Raw genomic sequence first — 27,513 nt, forward strand, 5'->3', positions numbered from 1 at the left:
TTGGTAATCTCCAGGGTTTCAGACTAGAATATTGCCAGTTCTATGCAAAACCTGGGAATTTCTGCATGCCCTACCACTAAGCTACAACCCTTTCCTAAAACTAGGTCCTTTACACGCAAATAATGTCCTTTACCGTTGAGCTACATTCCCTTCTCCAAGTTGTAGGACCACTGTCGCAGGAAAGTGAGACAAGCATCTAATTTTAGACCTTCGCTTTTGAGGACTGTTGCCTACATAGCCTGTTTCTGCAGCCATGGGGCTGCTTTCATCTCACTTACTTCCACATGGTCCTCTTTTCCTGAGGTAGATGAGCACTGACTTCACAGCAGTCACGCTCTCCATGGCACTGCAGAGTGAAGCTAGCCTACAACTGGAGACCAGATGACTCTATGTCATCATCCCTGATGTAATGTCTCTACTGTAGTCTGCACAGGGGGCAGAACAGTGTCTGCGCAGCCTCTTTCCAAGTCACACTGCAGCAACAGCAACAGAGAAGCCATAAGACAGCTCCTAGCCTTTCATCCCATGGTCTAATCTGTAGCCAACTGAATTCAGCCAGCCTTTTAAAGTGAAATCAGTGAATTTTCCATCAGCTCATACACAGCTGAGGGCGGGGGGGGGGGTCAAATAAAAGGTTTCCAGAAAGCACACTTGGATGTATCACACACCCAAAAATCTCTGCTGTTGTGATTGCTGCTAAAACACCAGACCTACAATTACAAAATGTACCATCTTTTGCAACTTTAAAAAAATAAATCACAGAGATTTGAAAAGAATAAGGCATTTTGAAAGCCCAAAAGTTACCATTTCGGAACAGTTTAATCATACTTCAATGACATGGGCAAGGCTGTACAACTACACGTTTATCCACGTCATTGGCAATAGTAACTTACCGATAATTTGGTATTTGAGGTTTGGAGTAATATTGTTGATTTCCAGGCAATGTTATTAGTGGCTGAAAGAAAACAGTGGTGTGCCCTGCTGCCTTCCAGCACTGCTTCCAAATATGCCTGCTTCAGGAGGAGATAAGACTACTTTATTTTGATTGCAGTGTTTTCCCCAGGCAGACAATTTTATTTCAGTTTGAATCTTTAAACCATTACATTTTCAGTGATGCATTTTTATATTTACAGTTGACATCTTCGCAGAAGAATGAAACCTCTGAGCAACAGCTCTTAAAGCATGAAGTTTGCCTCAAGTAAGTACTTAAATTATTTTACACACAAATGGAGCCAGTTGTCTTTAGCTAAAATTTGATAAACCTTAAACTGAAGACCTTTCCTCTAAATGAAGGTCTCAAATTGTGAAAATAAACTTGCCAATGAAATATATATTTGCCCATACAAAAAGCCTATTGAAACCAGAACGGTTGGGACCATTTATCAGCTTGTCAACATCTTGCTCTTAAAAGTCCCACTCTCAGTTAAAGGTACAGAACAAGGGTGTCTCGATTAATCGAATGCTATTGACACAAATGGGTGACAGTGATCTCAGTGAGGATAATGAATAAAAATCCCAAATCAATCAACTGTGGTTTATAGTACCATTTATCAACCTGAGTGCATCAAAGTTATCTGCACGTAGGAAGAGAAGCATAATAATGTTATAGTATTATATTAGAACAGCCTCAGAATAACATGCTTCCCTAAGGATCAACTAAAAGGATCAACTAAAGCAGCAGCTTGTAATGCTAAATATTATATATATTTTAATTAATTGTATATAAAATTAGTCAAACCTCAAACAATGTCTTACCAAGTATGTGTTGTTTTTGTCCACTTAAGTGATGGTGTTAGTATCACTATACGTATATTGACTATACGTATACTGAGACTTTAAGGTTGCAGTTACGCACTAATCTGGAAATAAGGCCCATTGAACTCAATAGGATTTACGGGTACATCAGACCTGACATGCACAGGATCACACTATGGTACAAAATTAATTTTTTTAGAACGCTGCCTATATACTTATCTTTGTTTCATTTCATTTCATTTTCTTATAAACTAAAAAAGAGTAGACTTTTGTTTTGCTTTAAAAACCGCCACAAAATAAATATACTGGGAAATATCACAATATTATATGACTTTTAGCTTTACATTACAGCGATGATTAAATTTCTAGTCTCACATTATTGAAAATAATGATGGCTATGTCAGAATATAATGTGCTCCCTGGTAAGATTAGGACACACATTTAATAGAATGGATAAAGATGCTGAAATTTTCTGAAGAACGCTTGAAACAGATGTAGTCCACTTATCAAAAGAGCTGTTGTTGTTGCCAAGGGCTTCTTTCTCAATATATTCACCTGCACTTTAGTCAAGGTATTAAGTCCTCCCCTTCATTACTGCATACTCACAAGCACCCTACTATTCAATTTAAATGGAAAAAAGGCATGACATGTCTAAAACATTTACTTTTGCTAATGTAAAAGTGTTGGCATTTTGCTCCATTCCTGATAAGCTGGTGCCAGTGGAAGTGATTATTCTTTTCTTATTCAAAGCATATCAGCAGCCGAAAGCACTCTCAATCTTATCAGGTGTATGAACAGCGCAGTTACTGAAAACAGTTTGTCCTGCTTCTCTCTCTTTCTGCCAGGCTATCAGATAAACCCAACCAACTAACTGTATTTACACACAATCAAACATAAGCTGTATCTTCGAAGAACTGTTGACTGATTTCAACATGCCACAGGTTTGCTGCTTGACACTGGTGACACAAAAATGCCAGCAGTGTGTATCCTCAAACTGCAATCATGAAAAAGGTCCCTCTATAAAAACATGCCAGAAACACACCAGACAAAAAGTGGGTGGCAGCAAGGCAACAAGAGGCCTTAGGAATTATCAACCTTGGTCTACTTCCCTCATTATAATGGCATCCCAGTATACTGGTATGATTTCATGGTGCGTGAGTCTTCTTTGACATTGAACACACATTTTCTCTATAGGCGTTGCTTTTTATCATGCTCTTGGCTTGCTAATTCCCTTTAATTCATTTTTATTGTTTATTAGTAAACACAGAAAGCAACCACTCGAACTATGGAGATAGCATATGCAATAGAAATGCTTAAATAAATATTAAATTTGATTACAAAGTGCGTAATCCTTGCTCCACAGAAGGCAAAAGCTGTGGAGTGTGATTGCCCCCTATTCCATGCTTCCCAACTTATTTTGCTAAATACCCTGGCAGAACAGAAAAACACAGGCACATACTACACCTGAGCCCATATTGTGCTTCTACCTCAACTCCAGAAGCAGAATGAGCATCCTTTAGATTTGTAGGAAAACAATGAGATGAATTAAACCAAGTGTGCTGTGCTGTGTAATTCAGCTGATTGTTGCTTCTCCATCTGTGAAGCCATGGTCCCCTTGATTGATGGGACAGGTGTCACTCATACTGATGTAAACTGGTGCCAGTGGATGCTCAGCTCTTGCTAATATGACCCTAGTACTCCTGTAGAAAACCATTTTCTAATACAGTGATGATACTGTGCCTAGTTGTCTTCCTTCAGATATGAGAAGTCCCATCTTCCACCTCTACTATTTCTGGGAAAATATAACGTAAAAGAAACAGACTTTCATGCTGTTTCAGAACATATGATCATCCCCTCTAGGCAGATGACTGCTGTAAGAATAAGCCACTTGTGGAACCATTATTCGTTATTGGAATATTTAAACTGCTAACCTGGAAAATATATTTTTGCTGTGTAAATACTGTATAGTGTTCGTTATCAGTCAATACATTTATTTGCATGTTGATATTCGCCACCTTTCCAAATCTACCATTATATATTTCCCAGTTTTGGACGCTCCACCTCCTTATTATGTTCCCCCCTCCCTGTCTTAACTTTAAACAAACAAAGCAAATTATTTATTTGTTGGTTCACTAACCTACATGGACCAGGCTTGCCAAAATGAATTCCTCTGGTGTATATTTCAGCCATAATACCCTTTTCATCTGACATCACCTGGGAATATTTAAGGAAAAAAGAAGAGCCTTTAACTTAAGATTCAAACTAAAACCTGCAGTAAACCCCAAGTAATTACAATACGTAAAAAAAAAATGTCTTGCAAACAAATAAAAAAGGCAACTGCACATCCATATATAAAGGTCAGCCCTTGCTTTCTAACAACTTAAGACATAAATTGAATGTTATTTCAAACAGCAGTCTGAATGCAATGAACAACCATGTTCCATCGCGTACGATATTAATATTTTATTCGCTATTGATGGTAGGGTATAGAAATGCAAAGAAAAACAAAACACCGCAGAAAATAGTGGACATTTTCTCCAATACTATTGTTGTTGACAAACTATAAGGAAAGAGGAACAGAAACCCAGGGTGTACGGGCAGATAGCGTTGAAAAAGCCATCTCATTCTCCCCCCGCCACACATTATGTTCTTATCTACTTGCATCTTTATAAGGGAAGGAATTTAACTATTGCTCTTGGGCAAGCCCACTTCACTTTATGTGTCTTTTATCCATTATATTTGTTACTGACTGTACATCTGTATGCTTTTAAGGAGATAAAAGTTTGAACTGAGGTCGTCTTGTTTCTGGCTGGCGCTCCACACATTTTTTTGCTATGTGGGTTTGAAAACAAGCATCCACAGATTGGCAACATGTTCTCATTCTAACTAGCCACAGCCATCAACGTCTGATCACACCTATTAAAATCGCTTTGTAGCCCATGCAACATCTTGCGACAGCTTGACCAGTTGTTTAAGGAAAGGGTGTGTGATGGAGCAAAGCTAAATCGACACATCTGTGATACTTCGGATGCCCCTCAGCATGGCTAATATTAATTTGTTTTCTTTGGCTAGGTAAGTGCTGCCAAAACACATTACATATGGTATGTAGTTCCAATCAAAATGATGAAAAGGAGATGTGCACTTTTGTCTCACTCAAAACATGAAAAGACACAGAGGAATAAGTGAGACAGCAGCGTGCAAACTAATAAGGCTGAGAAAAAGGTCTATGTGGATTTTTGTTTTACCATTGTTTCCTATCATAATTCACAAGGCTAGTTGCGCTTATTTTAATGGAGGGTACCCAAAGATTCCACTGCTCGAGTAGAAAACACTTTCTCTCATTGGGCTGGGGAAGGTGGTTATCTCCCCCCCCCCCCCTTGTGTCCCCCTGCCCTGCAAAAACTGGTTCCAGAGGGAACTCTCCTAAGTAGATTTTGGGAAGAAAGGAGGCCTGTAGATGATGGGAGCAAATCAGCAGCTTCCCAATACATGAGCACAGCAAGATCGTTTGATCTAAACCTACAAATTTGACTTCCAGGAATTGATACTTTAAAAATACTTAAGTTGTATTTTAAGCTTTAGTTTCAGTACTATATGAATTCTATTATTTAGATGATTAACAAATTTCAGATTTACAGTTACTGAAGAAAATACCTTTTTCCAGTTATAAAGGAGAGAAAAAATAAGATTGTCGGCTTTTGTACATTGCTACTGTATTTTAAAATATGTGTAAAATATACACAGTTCTTTAAAACAATGATATATGTATTAGTTCATTTGTGGGAAGGTGGGAGAGAAAGAAAACTTTTAAAAAAGCAACACCTGCTTTCATTAAAGACTGCCATAACAGATGTATATTTTAGCATGACAGCTATCTGCTCCCCCTTTAGAGGCATAATTTTTAATACAGCCTTTAGAGTAAAAATGGAAAATTCAACTCAACATTATGAGCAGCAAGAACTTATGACACAGATATGCAAAAAAGGAGAAAGTTCTTTTTTAAAAAAGCACCTTTTATGAAGCAATACTTGGTGATGGGATAAAGCAAGTGTTTTCAAAGGGGGGGAATTCTAGGCAAAAGTTTTCTTTCATAAAATTTAAAAAGCATTTTATTTATATAGAGGAGCCTGTTTTAACTACTAGCTTGCTCTGACTGGAGAGAATAAATTTTTCACAATTGGAAAGGAAGGAATACAGCATAATTGCATTGAGTTCTATATACTACATGATCAAATAAGGCTATGTTGCCATCTTAAGTCTTATTATTCACCAGTATGTCCCGCTGAAATAAATGGAGCTTAATAATATGCATATTTTTAAAGGATTGCAGCTTCTTAGGAGGATTTAGTCTTCAGGCATGTATCATTATGCAAGAATGACACAAGTTACTTTGGAGAGCAAAACAATTACATTTTTAGAATCCGTTGTATCTGATTATTATAAAATTTGGAGCAATTAGAGCAAACTCCTATAAAGGATTTTTTTTTAATGTTCTAAGAGCATCCGAACTCAGCAGAAAACATTTAGAATACAAGCGTAAATAAAATTAAAAGGTGCATGCAACATATAGAAGTTTATATTAAAATAGTTTAATTTTCTATTTTAATATAAAACTGACAATATGTCAGAAGAGTTATGCATTCAGTTCTGCCTTGGGAATGCAAACATAAAAATCCTATCTGTTACAACTGATGAACGCAGAAGTTCAGAGAACTGTATTATGGTATCTTCTGTTGCACAGAAATATGAAGGAGAAAATAACAGCAGCTGACTGTATATCCAAAGGAACGCATCAGCCAACAAAAAGTCTAGGCATTCCAATATCTAACATTGTTATTTAGTGAGTTTCTTTCTTTAAGATAACAAATTTCAAAAGCTGTTTGCTTATGTATACTGTATACAACATGCAAATATAATTACAATGTACATACTCTAAGATGTAGACATTTAAAGGTGGCGCCTATGTGCCTATTCAGCCATTATCAGCTGTGATAAAAACATGATTTTTTTTATATCAGTGTAAATAAACACTGATATGCCTTAGCCAAGTGTAACTGGATATGGAAAGAAAGAAAGAAAGAAAGAAAGAAAGAAAGAAAGAAAGAAAGAAAGAAAATGAGAGAGTGAATCCTCCCCAAAAATGTGGAGAATATGTAAAATGCGGATCTCAGACTGCAGGAGACTGCTGGTTGTCATTCCAGCACTATCAAACATATACACATGAGTATGATTGGAGACAGAGAAGCTAAATATTTCACTGTCAGAGCATGTCGAGAAGTGCAATTCATTTCTCTCTCATGTGCTTTAGGACAATGACAATTTAATACAAGGCCACTGGATGTAAAAGAGATAAAAACCAAACCAGCCCAGCATAATCACAGATTTCCTCCTGAGAGTTTGCTAGGGCTAGAGAGGCACTAGGTAGATATCAATGTTTATTGTTTCTGTCCCCAATGAATGTGTTATGAAGCAGAGACCAAGGCATACGTAATATAAAGAGTTGCTTTAAACTTCTAGAGAGATGCTCTCCCATATTTCTTATTTACCCCATATTTATCCCATATTTCTTACATTCAGCATTTTTACTGACTGATAATAGGATAACAAGAATATTCATAAAGGGCCATTGCTTTGAAGAGTGTCAATAAATATTGGTGTTCATTTCTATACACTTTTGCAGCGATACCAAAGCCAAAGGTCACTGTGCATCAGAAATGTTCAATACCAGGAAGTTTGCCAGACTATTTAACCACACTGCTAATAAAAAAGAAAGAAAATAGAATATAGCATCATGTTATTAACCTAAGATTGCATAAAATACTAGCCTCTGCCTTAAAATGGGAAGGGGTTTCAGGAATTGTCTAAAAATAATCACATACAAGTTACCTTCTGTGTTTGATGTATAGTGCCATGCATTCTGAAATTAATTGCAAAAGTAGGGCTTGGCTAATGAGGCGGTCCTTATCTTTCCTCAGCAGTCCAAGCGGAAGTATTCCCCCCCCCCCTCTGCAGGCTTAATATGTTTTTCCTTTCTTTAAATTCCCAAAGTGATACCCAAGGTAACTTCAAATCAGATAAAACCCACAGAAGTCATCTCCTGAACCATCATCCTTCGCCAAAAAACAACAACATAGGTTTGTTTCTGTTGTTATCAGGAGAAGAAAAGAATAATGTGATGAGATCCATCCCTCTTCACACTTCTTAAGTGTATTTAAGACAACTAATCAAGAGTATTAGTTATGCCCCGTAATATAAATTATTTCCAAAGTATATCTACAAAAAAAGTCTTAAGGTAAGAATTGCTTTAAAATGGGACAGCAAACCTTTGGGGAGAAAGTGGGGGGGGGGGAGAATAACAGTGGGGGGGGAATGATCATCCATTCAAGAGAATTAATGGATATTCACAAGGGCTTTGCTAATAACACAGGTTAATTACTGCTGCAACACACCAGGCTCAGTAAATAAAAGAGTAGAACCATAAACACATTAAAAGGAGCAACCACTACTAAAAAAAAAGGGGGGGTCAGGCCCAGCAAATAAAAAGCTGTCAGACAGCCATTTCAGCACCAGCTCTTTGCACTCTATGACAGCTGTAAAAACTTGCAGAAAAGGCATATGAACAACAGAAATCCAAACTTGGAAAATATAGTAAGGGAGTGTATGACAAGGCCCATTTGGGTAGACGTGTAAGAACCGAATAGGAAAAGCCATACACTCATTCTCATTTAATCAGTAGGCATGCTTACACCTTGTTGTATTTGAATTTAGGGGACAGTGTTCTTTAGGTTTCTTCCCCATACATACCGCCCTATTATATTAATACACATATAGTGTTCTTACCCGCAGATGATGTGTTCTTATTTATATAGGACATTTATCACATCCATGATATAGGCAGCCCTCACCTCAAGAAGTCTACCCTTGCAGTCATAATAAGGAGCATTAACTTTCTTCTTATTAATTATCAGCTACCCCTCCCCCACAGCAAATATTGCATAGATTTTCCAGATCAAATTTTACTGGAAATAAGACCTATGCAATAAAAGGAGGGAGGAAGTAACACACATTTAAATAAGTGATATTGACAAAGAAGAAAATGAGGACTCCAGCAAAGTAGCTCTCAAATTTATGCTGTTTTTGACAGTGAAATCTGTAAACAATCTTTCAAAGCCCTCAAGTATCTTTGGTCTCCCAATTCCGACATCAGTGTTCACTATTAAAATTTTAGCCATCCATCCTAAGTTTCAGTTCTTGGCATATCACATTTACTACAAAACAAGTTGGTTTCTAAAATAATGTACACTGTGACATTCACTTTAGCTGTGCCTCATTTCAGTCCTGTTGTATTTTAATGGGAGAAGTGTGGAAGAGGTCGAGGGTTCAAATTCATGAAACGGACAGAGCTACAGAGGTAAACGTACAGAGCTCAGAGAAGATATCTGGTCACAAATCTATTTGCCTCTCTATGCCTGGCATTCAGAGATCATGTTTAAATTTACTAAGCTAGTTCCTCCCCCTCCCCTTTTTTGGAGTGTTTCAATTGCCTTTCCTTCTTCCAACAGCTGTGACAACTGTTAAAACAGTCAGTAAAATTAAGTCCGCTCTTTAATCCTTTAGTCAATGTTACATTTTAATCAGAGGTTTGAGATTTTGCATTATGAGCACACCGTTTCATTTAGAACAATTAAAGTGACAAACACACGCGTAAATCAGCAACTATATTTGTTGCATCTGTTCCATTATTAACTGCTATTTGAAATTATTAGTATTACTGGTTTTGCTGAAAAAGCAATAGCAAGGTTTGCAGCTGGCTTTAAGTTTTTGCATTCTTTAACATGCGCTAGCCAGATATCAAAGCATACCTAATGTCAGTGAGGCAGATGTCTATGTGCTCCCCAAATGCTCTGTCAGTTTTTAGCCTGGCTTCCCTCCCCACCACCACAACACACACTCAATAAAGTGCAAGCTCTAGAAGTAGTCCACTACTTTTATTTAATCTCTGAGCTGCCTTTGTAGTTTGGTGTGCATTATATGCCACAAAACAAAAATACAATTACTGGCAATATTAATAGCAAGTAAGGCGGTGTGGTTTATTAATTGAGACATACAGACAGATGTGTTGCAGTGCATTAGAGTTCTGCCTGCCCACAAAACCACAGATCCACCTAGCCTTGCATCTGGAAGACTTTTAACAGAGGCGGGGGGGGGGGGAGAGAAGAGTGCTAATTGTGGTGGGGAGAGAGAATAGTTTGAATCTTCCACCAGAGCCAAAAAGACACGTGCCCCGATTTCATTTAAATGCATCTACTTTAAGCGGCTTATCAAAACTAATCATTCAAATTAGCTCTAAGAAGGTAAATTCAAGAAAGCTCCTTAAAAAAAGAACATCGTCCTAACTTTAGAATCTATCCTCCTCCTACTTCCCCCACCAAAGAAAACCACCTATCTCAACTTGGAACAGTGACAACTGCACTTATGCACAGATTAAGACATTTTAGACCACACTGTACATCAACTTACTGAGTACTGATCTATAAACCGTATCTCAGTGAGCATGCTACTACTGTTTATTTACCTTCTTCTGCAGGTGAATGAGGAATCCTGCCTCTTACCACCCGCACATACACTATACCAGTTTCCAATTGGCAAGCTCTTTTATTGTCTATATTATTTCTGAACGTCCAAAGCACTTTAAGAAACCCACACAACTCTGACTTAATTGCAACTCACCAAAATAATATGCAGACACTATGGACAGCTAGTGGGCATGTACCCACAACACACTGTCACTTCCTAGTACAGCCACACTATGCATTCTGTCCAGGGCTGAGTCAACTGACAGCTTCCACAGTGCGTAGTTATTTAGCCCGGAATTAAGTTTACAAGCTCTCCAAGTTCTAGGCTGTCAAATTTGCATTTGGAATCTCCCCACTCTTTGCTCTGCTCTCCGATAAGAGCTGAGAAAACATGCATTAAACTATGTGCCTTTAAGAGGCATGTTAAATGTACTGAATACACAAAGCATCTACAGTACTTTATTGTGTGTGATAAATAAATTAATAGTACCAATTGCGGAACTGATTAATATTTTTTTTATAAAAACATTCAACCCCTATATTCCAATTGAAACAAAATACTGGCTCAGGAAGTGCCACATGCACACACCCTTCCCTTGCTCTCTAATAGACCGATTTGTCACTAAATGACTGGAACGTTACGTTCTACTTAATTACAGAGCACTATCCTTAAAGTGGGATTAAACAGTTGGGCTGGTTCCCCCTCCTAACTATGCATAGCTATAAACACCAGAAAGATCAAAATATCTAACTGAAAAGGTCCTAAATATTTAAATCCTGTTCTCAGAATACGTCCTTCTTAAACTCTGTTGGGGAGGGGGGAAAGTGGGGGGGGAATAAATGTGTCTTTCTGAAATGTCTATTTAGACAATTCACTCTGCATTTGTGCCAAGTGCCTATTCTTAGTACCTGAATAAGAAGTGACTGTCACTCACACAGCTGTTTTGGGAGGGGGGAGTGCTTCCCTCACCCCCCCCTTCTGTGACAGTCGCACCGCTTGCGTTGCGACTCAAAAGGTAACGTTGGAGAGAGAGAGAACAATTCTCCCACTTACTGAATTAGCAGATAAAGCCGGGCACAAAAGACGCAAGACACAAGCAGCCCCAATCATGCACATAGAACCCGGAAAGCATTACCTGAAACAACGCTAGCATTCAGCGCTCTAATACTATTGCTATTATTATTCTCTCCCCACGCCCCGGGTTGTGGGGGAGAATAAAAGTGGGAAGAGGGTTATTATTATTATTTTTTAATAACATAAAAAAGAGGAAAGGAAGGGGGAAATAAGAAGAAAGGTACCTACTCTTCTTCGTAGTGCAAGGAAAAAGATTCAGGAAGGCAAAGTTCTACCGAATCCATGTGCGCTCGGCAACCATTATTTGTGCACCCCAGCTATAAATCAAAGTTTCCTTGACACAGCACAGTGCAATTAACACAAATGTTCTCCTGGTGACAAGCCTATAGGCACAGCCAGTTGGGACCAAAAGCTCTCACACTCTCCTAATCAAGGACTTAAAGCCCCGATTGGAGCTTATAAATATGAAGTAGAGCTTTACATATGCAGTCCCACTGGCCCAGACAGAGAGCGGATTGGTAGGGCGTCAGCCAATCAGCGCCGGCGAGAGCAGAGGCTGCACAGATTGAGCGGAGCTCGGCAGGTAGAGACGGGCGGAGGGACCGGGGAAAGGGCGGGCGGGGGGAGGCAGAGGGAGAAGAAATAATAATAACCGACAAGTGAGAACGCGCAGATATAAACGATGCAACGTTTTCAAAAGGGCTTCCAAAGCGCGGCTGTGTCTTAACTCTAGCTTTAACTCCTTAGGGTGACCAAACGCTTTCTGCTTCTTAAAAGACAGTTTGGCAGGAAGGAGTTGCAAGCCTCAGTTCCTTTGGGGAAGATTTCATCAGAAGGTATTAAGTTTCGCGCTGCTGTTCTCTTTTCTTTTTTTCCCATTGCATTGTTGGGTGTCCGTGTTTTCTGTTTTGTTTTGCGATCTCGCGTCGTGACCGATTAGCAGCGCTTCTCGCTGCCCCATCCTATGCATGCTTACTCGGAAGGCAGCCGCTCCGGAGCTGCACAGGGTTTGTTTGCTTCCCTAGCTCCACGTCAGCGTGTATAGGATTGCAGCCTCACAGCGCGCTTCCTTTGCAGGAAGAAAGCTCCCAGGTAACTTCGTGGGACTGACTTCTGAGTAAACATGGATTGGCTACATGAATGCATACTCTGAAATGAGTTTCAGTTGACTCGCTGGGGTTTACTGCCGAGTAAACATGTTGAGGGATTTGTATGTCATCTGAAATCCTAAGCATGTTTACTTATGAATAAACATGGATGGAATTGAACTGTTAATTTCTCCCCCTTCATATGATTCACCTAAATTCTATTCTACATTTCTAAACTCTGAGTTAAGGGGTCTATATGCTAGCATTCTGCATTGTTGACTTTTGTAAACAAGTAAGATTAGCAGTGTTTGTATTTTCACCACTGTGAAAAAGTGACAAGGTTCAACTGAAGAGAATTGAATGCATAACTTGCACAGAAACTAGACCATGCAGTTGTGGAGAATACTGTATAAGTTTTGCCATCTCCGTGAAATAATAAGAGGTATTTTATTGATCAATATCTTTTATAAGTATTAACTGTCTTTACTTGAATTTAAGTCTTATTGATTTCAAGGAAACTTACTTTCAAATAATGCAGATTAGGCTCTTCAGCAGAGCTAAGGCTCCATGCCTATATGCAGTAACTTGGTCATATGTCTCATTGAAGTCAGCAGATTCAGTTCTGGAAAAAAACATGCACTATATCCAGCTGTGCCAGCTAAAATGTAATGGTCTGATAACTATTTGTGCCTCAGCTACCTATGTACAAACTTGCACAAAAACTTCAAGAATATTTTCAATGTGGAAGCAAATGTATTGCATTATTCGCATGTGTACTGACAAAATTATCCAACCCCCAATTCACTACCCTTAGCTATAGCACATCAAAGCTGCTGACCAGACAAACCCATTTAATGCAAATAAATGGACACAAAATTCCAGATACTGTTAATCAAAATACCGCCAAAATTAAACGAGAGCACAAGTTTGTCCTAATAGTCTTCGTCAATTTATGTGGCATAAATGTCATATTAATTATCTGTTTTCAGAGCAAGAATTGATTCCATCTACCTGCTTAATAAAATAATTCCAATATATCGTGATGAAACAATTGTTACAATAATAGAAAATACTTTTTAAAATACAAATTCAGCTGTATTGCTTGACCCTTTTTTTTGACTGAAGCACTCTGTGATGCAAATGGCATAATCTTTTAGATCAAAACAAATCAGTGCACACCCTCAGAATGCATTAATGCCTTTCACAAATGAGAGTACAACAGCTGTCTCCAAATCTATTTGACGGCTTTTGCCAAAGTAAGATGACAGAAGAAGACATATATGTAAGTGCAATGGAAATATTTGCATCTCTTTGTTTTGCTGAGCAACTTAACAGTATATAATATATTTATCCCATGTAGAGTTGAAAATCTGCTTTCCGATACATATGGGGACACACACACACACACACACACACACACTTAGGAATCAAGAATCCACACAGCATAATTGGAGGTCTCACCACTACAGAAAAGCAGATAGTAAAAACATAATTAACAGTAACATTATGCTGCCTATGTTGCTAAATGTAGACTCTAATTAAGATGTAAATTTTGGATCTGAGCAGTGAATTAAAAATACTCTGGGATGCATCCTACCCAATCACTTCACAGATTTCACTAAATAAGCAAAAAATAATAGGTGCAATTTGAGTGCAACACACCTTCCTAAAATATTTTAGTAGAATAAATGACTTGTTTGTAGCAGATTTCTTTTGATTCTGTATAATTTATATGTAATCAATATCGAAACACATTCCTATGCACATGGCTATCCACTCTTTTAATTCAGATAAAATTTCAATCGCTGTTCTGGCACAAGAGTTTGAAAGTCTTGTTGAATGTGCAGCTTTGTTCAAGCGTCATATAGATCTTAGTCTGCAAAGCTCTGTTCATAAGCAAAAATTATTTGCTGGAATATGGCATCATGTTCATTAAATCATGATTAGGGAATAAAAAAATACTTCATATTTTATTTGGGCTACTGTTTTCTTTTGTGCTGTACTTTTCCATCTGCTAAGCTTTTCATGTCCACATAGTTTCCGCTATCCTTTTTCATGCCCATGTCATCTTGCGCTTCCCCTCCGCATCACCAAATTAACTATTGCTATCTTTCCACCAGACACCTTGCAAGCATCTGTCTTTGCTGATGGTGCTGCTGCTTAGAAGACTACAGCCGTAGCATTATAATTTATGCATTCATGAAAGGCAGTTGGCCTTCTCCCCTGGGATTCAAAATGTCACCTCAACTAGACCTGGGCCTGGAATTTCAACTGCATTCTTGAACTTGGGCACACCAGTTTACAGTTCAGTTATTCTAATAAAATGAAGAAATAAATTAGGCAACTTACCAGATACTATAGCACACTCTAAAAACGCTTGTTTTATTAAAGATGCTTTCTAATTGCACGTGAAAATATAATCACAGCAAATGCTTATTACATAATGTCTAAATCACAGAAAATCAAAATCAGGAGTGTGCTCCTCTCTCTCTCTCTCTCTCTCTCTGCTTTACACATATATGCACATGCTAAATCAAATGCTCTAGTGTAAAAATCTTACCTCAAGGAATCCACAAAAGCAATAGTAATGGAATCAAGGCTAGGAGGGTGAGAGAAGCTGTCATGAGTATCTGCACCAGTCAATGAGCACTGCTGAGCACTGTCTACATCTTCACATCCCCTCTGTGTGTATAATTATTCCCATGAAGAGTACTGTACATCTTTAAGCGCCTTCACACTTAAGTGCTACAGACATCTCATTGCATCCAAATTGCCCGACTCCTAAACCACAGCTACCTCAAGGCTACTGAAGTAAAGACTCAGTGGCACTTTGCAGAAGCAGCATAGTTAATTGTGCCAAGCACATATTTACTCAAAATGAACACTGGAGAGAAAAAATATGGGGAGGAAATCTGTGTCTGCCATGCATATTACCATTATTGCTTTGAATCCTAAGTTATATAAGGACATTATATACCCCCATACTGTACTTCCATATACACTGTTTCCACACCAACAAATTTCATCATTCTTTCAATTAAATTTGAATTAAAGGTGGTTAAATGTTCATCCTGGATGTCTGAAATTGATCTTGAACCAATCAGAGTAACAGGTTTGCTATATCTAGCTTTCTGAATAGATTGAAAATAGATATATTTAGCTTTTCAAATTAGATAGAAAAATGTCAGGAAATGCTAAATTTTAAATAATGGTTCTGTGTAACAGGCCCTTTGCGGGCTATACTCCTGTCTTGGAAGTTTTTGCACCATAGTTTCTTCATTTTACAAACACCAATCCTGCATTCACTTATTCGAAGCAAATGTTGCTGATTTCAGCTAAAAGTAATTAGCACTGAAGTGTTAAAAACTGTTTTGCAATTTGTCTTTCCGACTCTTCCTCAGGAAGTACAGTATAGCACATCCCTGGATACAATATAATCCCTGCCCTCTCTCTCTCTCTCTCTCTCTCTCTCTCTCAGAGTGTGTGTGTGTGTGAGAGAGAGAGAGAGACAGACAGACAGACAGACAGACAGACAACAAAAAACAGACATACATACACATAGACACACAGCAAGTGACAAGCTTACTCTCTGGATTTCTTTGCATGCTTATATACACTTGAGCAAATGGTAGTAGATTACTACTTTAAAACCGTCAGGCACTTTCACTTATATTTAGCAGAAGTAATGATCACCCTGCCTGGATTTTAGACAAGCTGTATTAAAATATGCTTTCAAATGCAAGCACAAACATGTGTGCATGTGTGTGGACGTGTGCACACTGCATCCCTTTTCCTTATATAAACTCAGGCGGGTGGAGCACAAAGTTCTTCAGTAAGAAGTCATAATAATTATATATCAATATAACATATGCAGTCTAACCGACTGACCACAACCACAATTCTTCAGGGCTAGCCCCTGTTTGTTTATGTTAGTACATAGATAGGTACTAATAGTTACTCCCCCCCCCCCAACTTAAAATCTCTATTGAAATGCTCAGGGGGCAGGCAGTACATTGAAAAAATACAGTATAGTTAAAAAATGCATTACCTATATCTCCCCTCAGTAGTCCATCAAACTCTTTTTCTAGCACGTTTCCTTAGAGAACCACACAGTGTTACTGTCTCAAGCAGCCAAGGAGAAGATGACTGAGGGAATTCAGTCACTCTGTTTAATTAATACAGGATTATTTCACTTTCATTTTGTGAAGCTAATAATATGACTGGTGGAATGTCAGTAAAAATTAAATCGTAAACTAGTGCAGTGCCATGGGGAAACCTTACTTTAGTTATGAAGTATTCCCAGTAGAAATCTTGAAAAATCGTATACATATTTACACTGGTAAAATACCACATGCTGTTTCATGGAATGCTGAAAGAATTCAAGAATCTGTGTGGCATGTATCAGAGAGCAAGAGTTAACGTTTTCAGATTATACATTAATAAGCAGGTTGAAGCTATGTTGTTTCCTGAATGTTAAAGCACCACATGCTAAATGGAGAAGTACGCTCAAGGTCAGTGTTGCATTTTGGACAATCTCAGCCGCTATGATATTATGATAATCACACTTAAAATATTCGTATAGAAAGAGCAAATTAGGCTTTTCACTAGAAAGATGATTATGATAAACAACAATTCTGAAGGGGACAAATTCATATTGCTTTCCTTCCCCAACAATAAATTGCTGCTCCTTATTAGGAGTGTGGTGCTTCTTGTAGAAATAAGTCACCACACTATTCTGTTTGAGTTACCTTTTTATTCTTCAAAGACACTGCGTTCGAAGAGAAAACAATAGCTCACTTCTTCCCCTATACCTAAGCTAATATTTAAAAGCTACCAGTCCACAAATCGAAAAAGGTTTCTCGGAAAACAAGCAGGCATCAACACCCATCCTGAAATAAGATTAGGATTGTAACTCTGACCAATTGTGGGACAAGATCAGATAGATCTCCCTCCCTCAACTCCTCTCTCCACAGCTTCCTACCTAAATGGAAGCTCCAGGCACTAAAAATAGAAAAGAAGATGGAGTGCAAATATTTCCCCAGTGAAAACACCAATAATCTTTACCGTGAGCTGACACGAATTGCTTGTTACACTGCCCTAGGATATCATGGCCTGAAGCGACAGCACACACACGCACGCACACAAACACACTCAAAGACACTAACCATCTCCAAAGCCACAGTAATGTGTGTTAGTATATGTGCATTTTGCAGCGGCCTTATGAAATCTGACTTCTAGCTGCTACACCTGCCATACAAAGCCCATCATTTGTAGCCTGCCAGGGTTTGTTTTCCCTCTGAATACCTTTGCCCATCTTTCTCTCCTTTCTCTCCCCCTCTATTCACTTTTCTCTGGCATTTATATTATTAATGTTATTGCTATTATTACTGTCCAAGCATAAGCTGATCCACGGGGGAGCCTGTGTAATTTAACCCCTGAAGCGCTAAATTTCTTCACATGTGCCAAAGACACAGGTTTGTTGTTGCCTCTAGCAATATCCCAGGAAGACGAGTGATGGCGGTGTCATATCATCACATAGTGACTTAATCTATTGCGACACCCAGGGAATGGGCAACTGAAAAGATTTACGGAACATGTTTTTAACTGCATACAAACGTGCTATTCCCATTTCCCAATAAGCCAGAGTCACTGGGATCAAACCGGAACAAATTTCACCCACCTTCCACTCCTGGTTCCAAATATTAAGCCCTGTGTCATCCAATCATCCTATTTCATGAGTTGAAATCCCAATGTAAAATATAACTCTGATAAACAGCATTTGTAACCTCTTATTTCTTCTTTTGTTCTTTTCACGTCTCCTGATTAACAAGCAGTCAGAGCGTGTTGAATTGCTGAATAGTGCAGCCTTAGCATGATCGGCCACTCGCTAGAGAAAAGAATCTTACTTCAGTATCCTTTAAAAATGGTCTGACTGGCATCAGAGACATGTTTCAAAAACAACTCGTTAATGAGCAACACCTAAAAGTAGGAAGGGCATGATATTCACATTTTAATATTTAGATGCAATAAATATTGACAAAAAGAAAAATCACCTGTACTGTGTAAAGGCAAAATGATATATATTCATTCTCCCACCATGACATGTTAAATATGAGGATCTTTATTTTGCTTTCTGTAAAATTCCATTTCAAGCTAACATGTTAAGATATAATACAAGTTAGGCATTATTATATCTATGTTTAGATGGAGTTCAATGGGATATTTTTTTGTCAACCTGGAACACCAATGATCCATTGTTGTGGCAGGGTCAGCAACTCAGACACTGACTACTGCATTAATATTTTACAGCGAGTAGATCTCAGGATCATGTGTGCTTACCACCGTTAGTGACGTGAATGATACACATACAAGTGACATGTATTATTTGGCCCATTTCCATATCTTGGCCTAAAACTACCATAAGTATGTGTAATTTGCCCAATATCTATTATCCTTCCACCTCTGAAGGGGGAGGAATAACAATGGAAACCAGAATTATTAACATTGCAGAATTGCAGTGAATTGTAATGGATAACATGAGCTCATTCTCCAGACCCACCACATGCCAAGGATTATTATGGTTATTTTATGTATTTATTATAAAAAAGTATTTTAAAAAGGTACTCTATCTTTCCATCGTATACTCAAGACTGCTTGAACTGATGACTTTATATCAAAACCAGCCCGATGATTCTGGCCCTAGAACCATTTTTTATTTATGAAGAGTATGCAATGAGCAAGGTTTCCCCTACAAATAATTTGGTGTTGCAAGAATGTGAAAAGAGCTTTGCTCAATCAGGCCAAGGATCCATCCAATCTACAGCAGTAGCCAGCCAAATTATCATCATCATCATTATTCTTATTATTATTATTCCATCCAAATGCCGGAGGTCTCACTCTAGGAAGCCAACAAGCAGGGCACTGTATGTTCCCAAAGTTCAGAAATACAGTGGTATCTCGGTTTAAGAACAGTCCGGTTTATAAACTCCGCAAAACTGGAAATAGTATCCCCGTTTGAGAACTTTACCTAGGTCTAAGAATAGAATCTGAATGGTGGAAGGGCACCGGCGGCAGGAGGCCTCATTAGGGAAAGCGCACCTCGGTTTAAGAACGGTTTTGGTTTAAGAACGGATTTCCGGAATGGATTAAGTTCATAAACCAAGGTACCGCTGTATACTGCCTTGAAATGACTATCACGTCTAATATGGGGACATAGTAGCACAAAACCCTAAACTATGGTTTAGAACTACAGTGGTACCTCAGGTTACATACGCTTCAGGTTACAGACTCCGCTAACCCAGAAATAGTGCTTCAGGTTAAGAACAGAAATCGTGCTCCGGCGGCGCGACGGCAGCAGGAGGCCCCATTAGCTAAGTGGTGCTTCAGGTTAAGAACAGTTTCAGGTTAAGAATGGACCTCCAGAACAAATTAAGTACTTAACCTGAGGTACCACTGTATGTGAAAGAGCCTCAATGAGCCCTATCAAATTATCAGGTTTCTCTGTGCTCCTGTCCTCCTAGTGCATGGCCAGGAGGAAGACTTTTGCCTAGTTTTGATTCACTTTTAAAGAAACTTTGCTTTGAACCAGCAATCCTAGTTTAAAGCAAACCCTGATCAGTTTTGCAATAAGCCAAATTCAAACCATGAATTATGAAGCAAACTTATTAAATTGGACCCAGTTTGTTTTAAACTGGGATGCCTGGATAGAACATAGCTCTAAACTGGAATTCTGTGAAAGTGAAACTAAACAGGGCGGAACTTTTCCTCCCCGCAATGTGGGAGGAGCATGCTAGCCCAACACTTTGTTCAGGCTCACTCACATAGCACTAAACGTTTGTTTAGCATTATTGTCTAAACTGGACAAAACTTTTCGAATTCTTTTAAAAGAGCATCAAAGCAGAAGTGTTGGAGAAAGCATGATTCCTTGCTGTTTTAGGCTTATGCTGGAATCTGTTTTGCTATTTGCTTTTATTATTGGTTTAGTTTTACAGTTGTGCTGATTACTGATTGATACTTTTAATGGGTTTGTGGTTTTAATATTATTTTATTTATCAACAGAATTTTGTTATAAGATGATTAAGTGCAACTAATTAATGAATAAAACATCTAAAGGAAGAAGTACCAGCTATTTGAGGTCAGTGCTACATTTACTGTTCTGGGTTGTGTCAACCTATACTAATCCTATCAGCCCCTGATCTGCTACTTAGATTACTGGCCATGAGCATGAAGATTGACATTTTTTTAAATCGAGTCACCTAACCCTTATGAAGCCATGAACGTAGGAATTAATAGTCCAATCCTAAGCATACGTACTCAGAAGTCTTATTTAATTCAGGGGGGCTTACTTCCCTGTAAATGGGTTAGGATTGCAGCCTAAGCCATGGCAGGATTTGAGTGTAATAGCATACCTGCCTACTCAGATACAAGTTCTATTTACTTCAGTGAGTATTACACCCAGGTAAATATTTATAGGATTTCTACCTAATTGTATCCCTACCCCCAACAGAATTATGACCATATAGATTTCAAGCAGAAAACATTATCCATGCAATTTATACAGGAACTATACCACCTGATGATAACAAGAACTTTTAAAGGAAAATAATATATTTTAACTCAGGATTTTTCAGCTGTATTGAACACAAATGGCGCTATTGTTACAATCCACATAGCTGTGCTTAGTGCATAGATTATGGCTTAGTGAGAATGCAGAGCATGTGGACTCTTGTCAAGAGATCACAGCTGTTGTGCTGCTGTGCAGCACTGAGCTAAGCCATGCATTGACTTAGCATGCCATCCAAACTCAGGATCATGATTTCCATCCAGCTGTAACCAAGGTTCTTTTCTAGACTTGTAGCTCATAGTTCATCTGGGAGAGCTAAACCACAAGCCCAGGTTCAGACAACATAGTAAGCAAGCTGCAGTGCAGCTGCAAAATGAAATGGCAGTTGTGAAGCAGCCACCTCCTCCCTGGTAGCTTGCACATTTGCACTAACCCAGGCAATATAATGTACTCTTAAATGTGATCTTTTTGCAGCTAGACATTTCCATTATTGTTCATTTCTATTGATCAGTCAGTTGAAGGTAAAGGGACCCCTGACCATTAGGTCCAGACGTGGCCAACTGTGGGGTTGCGGCGCTCATCTCACTTTATTGGCCGAGGGAGCCGGTGTACAGCTTCCAGGTCATGTGGCCAGCATGACTAAGCCGCTTCTGGCAAACCAGAGCCGCGCACGGAAACGCCGTTTATCTTCCCGCCGGAGTGTTACCTATTTATCTACTTGCACTTTGACGTGCTTTCGAACTGCTAGGTTGGCAGGAGCAGGGACTAAGCAATGGGAGCTCACCCTGTCGTGGGAATTCGAACCTCTGACCTTCTGATCGGCAAGTCCTAGGCTCTGTGGTTTAACCCACAGTGCCACCCGCGTCCCGATCAGTCAGTTAGGCCTATACAATTATTCAGCACCGGTCAACAGAGTTAACTCTGTAATATATAAATACTAATACTCCCTTTCTTACCAGACTAAGTCATACGCCTGCTAATTTGAAAAAAGTCTCCAGTTTTTCTCATTCTTAATATGAAGAAATGGCTTCTGGAAAACAATTGTTTCTTTTTTCCTTCTGACAGGGGAGCTGCTAGTGGAAACAGTTTTACGTAGCTAATAGAAAATATGCAAAAAGCTACTAAATTTCTGTGCTACTAATAAAAACAATTCAATGTAACATAAAAATAGCCCAATGAACACCTGAAAGCAAGGAATGATCAAGATGCACATCATCTTGTAAAACTAGAAAATTATTATGCAACTGTTAATACCAAAATGTTGATCCCTTGCTACACAGTTGATGCCGCATCCCCAAATAGAGACTCTGTATCCCTTGCTAGTCTGAATGTAACCTGATGTAGCTACATGTCAAAGATACTATTGTCTTGTCTTAACCTCTCTCTTAATACTCTCCTCACCTGCAGTACTTATCTTTGACTTAATATCTCTGTAACTAATTGAAACTGGCTCCTCCTAAGCTTTGTCACCTTTCACCTATCAGATTGGGTTTGAATTCCCCTGCCCCAACCTTGAATACTCTTCATGTACGTAACTGGAGACCCACTATTAAATGTATGTCTTTAGTCTTCTGCCATAGTGGCTATAGAGATGGTGTTGATCTTTAGTACACATACAAAATACAGAATTAAATAATCATATAAGTTAGGAAAATATGTGTTTTTCCACTTGAAATGTATACAAATAATCTCCAGTACAACTTAATTGGGCAGAAAATTATCACTGGAGCCTTTAATAGAAAGCTCAATTCATTTCGCTGGGACGCAGGTGGCACTGTGGGTTAAAACCACAGAGCCTTGGGCTTGCCGATCAGAAGGTCGGCGGTTCCAATCCCCGCGATGGGGTGAGCTCCCGTTGCTCGGTCCCAGGTCCTGCCAACCTAGCAGTTCGAAAGCACGTCAAAGTGCAAGTAGAAAAATAGGTACCGCTCCAGCGGGAAGGTAAACGGCGTTTCCATGTGCTGCTCTGGTTTGCCAGAAGTGGCTTAGTCATGCTGGCCACATGACCTGGAAGCTGTACGCCGGCTCCCTTGGCCAATGAAGTGAGATGAGCGCCGCAACCCTAGAGTCATCTGCGACTGGACCTAATGGTCAGGGGTCCCTTTACCTTTACCAATTCATTTCAAATATGGCATCTCCAGAGAAAAGATTCTGAAGCAATATGGGGGGGGGGATGAGTGTGTGTGACCTGAGATGGAATGAGTTGTACTCACGTCCCGCTTGCAGAATTCCCACAGGCTTCTAGTTGGCCATTCTTGAGAACAGGATGCTGAAGTAGACAGGCCATTGGCCTGATCCAGCAGGCTCTTATGTTCTTAATGCACATTAAGTTTTATGTAAGCAACCAAGGAAAAATTCATGATACCCTTCAATTTTCAAGAAATATCAATTGAAGGGGGAAGCACTGCAATCTCTGTGACAAACCTTTCTGGTGAAATCTTGGACTCTTCCTGAAGCTACTCTCCTTACAGTGACACTCAGCACCTCAAAACATGTGATTCACTGGCAACAAAAGTAAAAACGTTGCTTTAATAGAAAGGGTGCTTTTTAACAAACCCTTTACCCACAAGTCCCATGTCAGAAATATGTGCAATCTAAACCAAAATTAAGGGCAATAAAATTAAGTAAGTAATACAGATTACGATTACAAATAGAAGTAGCTGCAGCAACAGAAATGCCCGCTATACCTCCTTCCCCAAATCCTGAGAAAAGAGATGTGCCTGCTGCGGAAACAACATCAATGTCATGGCGAGAGATACCTCAGAGAGTATGTCATTCCAAAGGTGAGGGACCACTACAAAGAAAGCCTGCCCATGGGCCCCCACCCCACAAATCTCATTAGATGTGAGAACCACCACCAGTGCTTCTCCTGCACATCTAATTTTAATGCTCTCCCTGTTAAACTTAAGGCTAAATAAAAGTTTATTCAGTACCAGACCCATGGTGTGAAATATTTCACCAGAACATCAGCTGTGATAACACTTCAGACTTCAGGGTCAGACTGCTTTTTAAAAATGCAAATATAATATGATGCCATCAGACAAGGCATTAACAAAAGGACAACAAAATATTTTGGTAACACTTGATTGTCCATTTCCTTTTGTACCATTCATATTTGTTTTTTGAAATCATTAAGTCTGTCCTCCGTAATACATTCGGCAGTAAAACAAGAATGATTTCTCTTTCAGTAACTATCTAAATAAATTCTCAAAGTCATATTGAATTAGTTCCTTGTATATCATGTTCCTTCGAAACAAGTGATTGAATTAAGAGTTTCTAGATGAAGTCAAGTACTTAAAGCAAATCATAATTTTTTTGTCTTCAGCCACTACGAAAACAGAGATTCAAGATGAAAAGACCGTCTTGCCTTTTTTCCTAGCTTACACGGCTCGGCTCGTTTATTTTCCCAGTAGACACACTTGCAAATCAGGCTACAGCTACACTTGGAAGTGCAGGGGTCTAGCTCCTGACCTCAGTTAGGTTAGTCCATCCCAGCTGAAGAGCTCCCCCTTAGATCACTGACTTGCTATTATTCTGTGGTTAATAGGCCTGACCTGTGCAATATATATAATAAAAACCTGGCTACAGTCCTATCTCTAGTTTGAATGCATACCAATTCTGTATCCGACACTTGCTATATAATGAAAGGCAAACAATGAAAGGGCCAAATCAGTTTTACCAAAAATATATTTGTCCAACAGTGTGGTGCAAAGATGCTCCCAATTTATACTGAGCTGTTTATGTTGCACTGGATGAGGGAGTTAAAAACAGCACCACATAAAAATCAAGGCATCTTGTGAGAGAGATACGTTTCCTTTCAGACAGCTTTTTCTTTAACCTGTGGCTAATTAAAAAATAAATAAATCCTGGCATCTATGGGAATTTTCTTACAACCAGGAAGCCTGTTAAAGAGAAAGTAGCAGCACAACTCTCCCCCCACTCCAGCATAGCACCCTTATGTCACATTTGCATTTCTATTCCGCTGAACTGCCTGACAATGAAGCAAATGGGTTTGCCTTATCTGTACAATTCTGGACAACAGAGATTTCTAAGCCATACAAAAGAACAGCCTTACCATTCAGCGGTTCAACACTTTCCACTGCAGTCCCCCAAGATCCTGTGGGGAATGCTGTCACATAAACACCTGTCCCTACCAAAAACAAAAACAAAAAAACCACCCTTAAACTGTCACATGTCATGGGCCGGAGGGGGGGGGGAACTAATTTAAAACAAAACAAAATATCTAGCATGATTTTCTGTAAAGGAAGCTAACCTCAAGAGGGGAGGAAGAGGAAAGAATTATTAAGACCCCACTATTAAAAGCTTAACCCCAGGTTAAATTATGTACTCTAGGAATGTCGGGGGTGGGGGCATACAGTTTATACAAATTTGCTGGTTCCCCACCCCCCACCCCTTTGTTTTAGCGCCATCAGAGTAGGGCTCCATCAGATTCAATCTACATGCAGAAAAAAAGAATTTAAACCTGCCAATTTGCTGTAGTTAAAAAAAAATCAAATAACACTTACAAGGCAGTCCTGATGACTTGTGCCTGTGAGAATATTTCAAACTAATTCCTTTAAAATTAACATCTTTCCACTGATAAGTTAAAAGCAATACCAGATTACCAGTCAGGCACTAGCTGAAATCTCCAGATCAGCTCTGTGTTATGATGAGACTTACACCAGCTATAACACTGACTAGGACTTATAAAGGCAAGAAAAGTTCTGATCCAGAAACATCCAAGCTTCATGCTAGCTGTTATTTTCTGTCTCCTTATGCCAGTTCTCTGACTTGTACGCAGTAAAGCAGGTATCATGGGAAACATGGGCTTCAAAGAATATCCATGGAAAGAACTGGAACCATAAGGGAATCTGGTAGACATGATCCAAGGTTATAAGCAACCTATTTATAAGGATGTCAATATCATACATTCCCAGAATAGCATAGTTGCTGTTTCCCATGACTCGATCCCATAGCTCTTTGGCAAACTATAATAAAAAGTCTACAGTAAGATATTAAAATCATGTAGGAGGGAAAACTTACATGAGATGTAACACACCAGCTTCCCCACAGGCCAATGATGTGGGTAGTACCCAAAAGACTATGGTAATGAATCAGATCACTGGTGACCAATGTGCATTCTAGTCCAGAGATGATCACAGTCCAAAGGAAGATTCCTAAGGGGAAGCAGGAACTCTTTCCTAACACAATTTAAGAAGGTACCTGAGCCCTATTGAGAAATTGTTCACTACATATAATCGCACCCTAAACACCATGCTTTGAGACCAACGTATCTGTAAAGGGGCAGCTATGCACATTCAAGTGAACATGTGCAAGCACACCACATAACTGAGAAGCCTGCAAAAAAACGAGCCCCCCTATATGTGTTTAGGCTGATGTATAGCTGAATTTCTGAATAGGACTAATGATTGATTGACAGTGAAATTTATGGAAGTAATCACCAACATTTCCCAAAGTTCTTTCCATTGGTGTCTTAGAATGGTGGTTTTCACAGTGCATTCTGAAGATTCCTGGTGTCCTTCAGAAACTCGCCAGAAGTTCCTCAAGGATAAAATCCATAAATCTCCACAAGCTTCCCTGAATGGCTTGTTTGCCATTGCTGATTTTCTCCAGCAACATGGAACCACAGGGGAGTGCTGTGACCAAAGCATCTATTTACATGGAGTTATGGTGAGGCTCAGGAAACCTAGCCAGTGCTATGCATAAACTTTGTCCTCAAGGACACGCTTCTGAATCAAATGTTCCCTGGGAAATGTACAGGGGTTCCCTGGAAAACTAACTGAGGTGGAAAGAGTTCCTTGAAAATAAAGTAAGAGCATTGTTTTCAAACAACATCTCAAGGGACCATGTAACTCTTCTTCTTCCCCACAGTCTGAGGATGAGTGAATATAGAAAGCAGAACTTACTATCTTATTTGGTGAGATTTCAACAGTTACAAGTTCTATTACAATATGGTCACATTCCTGGTAAAAAATTACTTTCTACGCCAATATGTTTTTCAGCACTGCTATCTGGAGCTGAAAGCCCCTATTCCCCTTTCATTTCTCAATTTTATTTTTTTATATGTATAAAGGGAAACTAAAGAATAATAAAAAATGAGAAATCTGAATATAGGTATGAGTAAGAGAGAAACCTATAAATAGCATTGTTAGATTACTGGTTGACATCCATCATAATCTTCAACAATATGTGTGATGCACCATTTTATTTTATTAGTATTTGGTTATGAATTATGCACCATATTCCATCTGTTCCTTTTGCTGGCTCTTTGCCACCGCAGCCTCAGTACTTCACAGTTTTCAATATGTCATTCTAGTTTGTTTACTCCAAGACCCATTTGTTTTGCTTTTTCTCTGATATCAACTATTCATCCTTTTGTGTTTCTCTCTGTAGCTTTCAGCTTCTGTTCAAGTGTTTATATTTCTGTTCCATTTA

At 39.0% G+C, this 27,513-nt stretch overlaps 1 protein-coding gene and 1 long non-coding RNA gene across 18 annotated transcripts in view; one reads left to right on the plus strand and one right to left on the minus strand.

The window, feature by feature from the left end:
* The window catches only part of ESRRG (estrogen related receptor gamma), a 481,625-nt gene that overhangs the window by 191,553 nt on the left and 262,559 nt on the right, over positions 1-27,513 (minus strand). For 6 of the 17 annotated variants that reach the window (XM_082217711.1, XM_082217698.1, XM_082217709.1 and 3 more), the window contains 2 exons: positions 3,893-3,969; positions 894-1,013 (listed from right to left, as the gene is read on the minus strand). The exons of 5 other annotated variants lie outside the window; for them this stretch is intronic. In XM_082217711.1, the coding sequence (XP_082073837.1) occupies positions 894-1,013; positions 3,893-3,966 (194 nt within the window). In that variant the 5' untranslated portion in view covers positions 3,967-3,969. Of the gene's footprint in view, positions 1-893; positions 1,014-3,892; positions 3,970-11,634; positions 11,857-27,513 lie in introns of those variants that run through there. 6 more of the 17 variants (XM_082217701.1, XM_082217700.1, XM_082217712.1 and 3 more) reach the window with 5 other exon arrangements.
* Positions 12,060-27,188, plus strand: LOC309529724. The gene is made up of 3 exons (XR_014218379.1): positions 12,060-12,242; positions 20,553-20,628; positions 26,950-27,188. It is a non-coding gene; the product is annotated as an uncharacterized lncRNA (long non-coding RNA).

This window comes from Podarcis vaucheri (genome assembly GCF_965113315.1).
Source record: "Podarcis vaucheri genome assembly, chromosome: 3".
In the NCBI taxonomy this organism is placed as follows: domain Eukaryota; kingdom Metazoa; phylum Chordata; class Lepidosauria; order Squamata; family Lacertidae; genus Podarcis; species Podarcis vaucheri.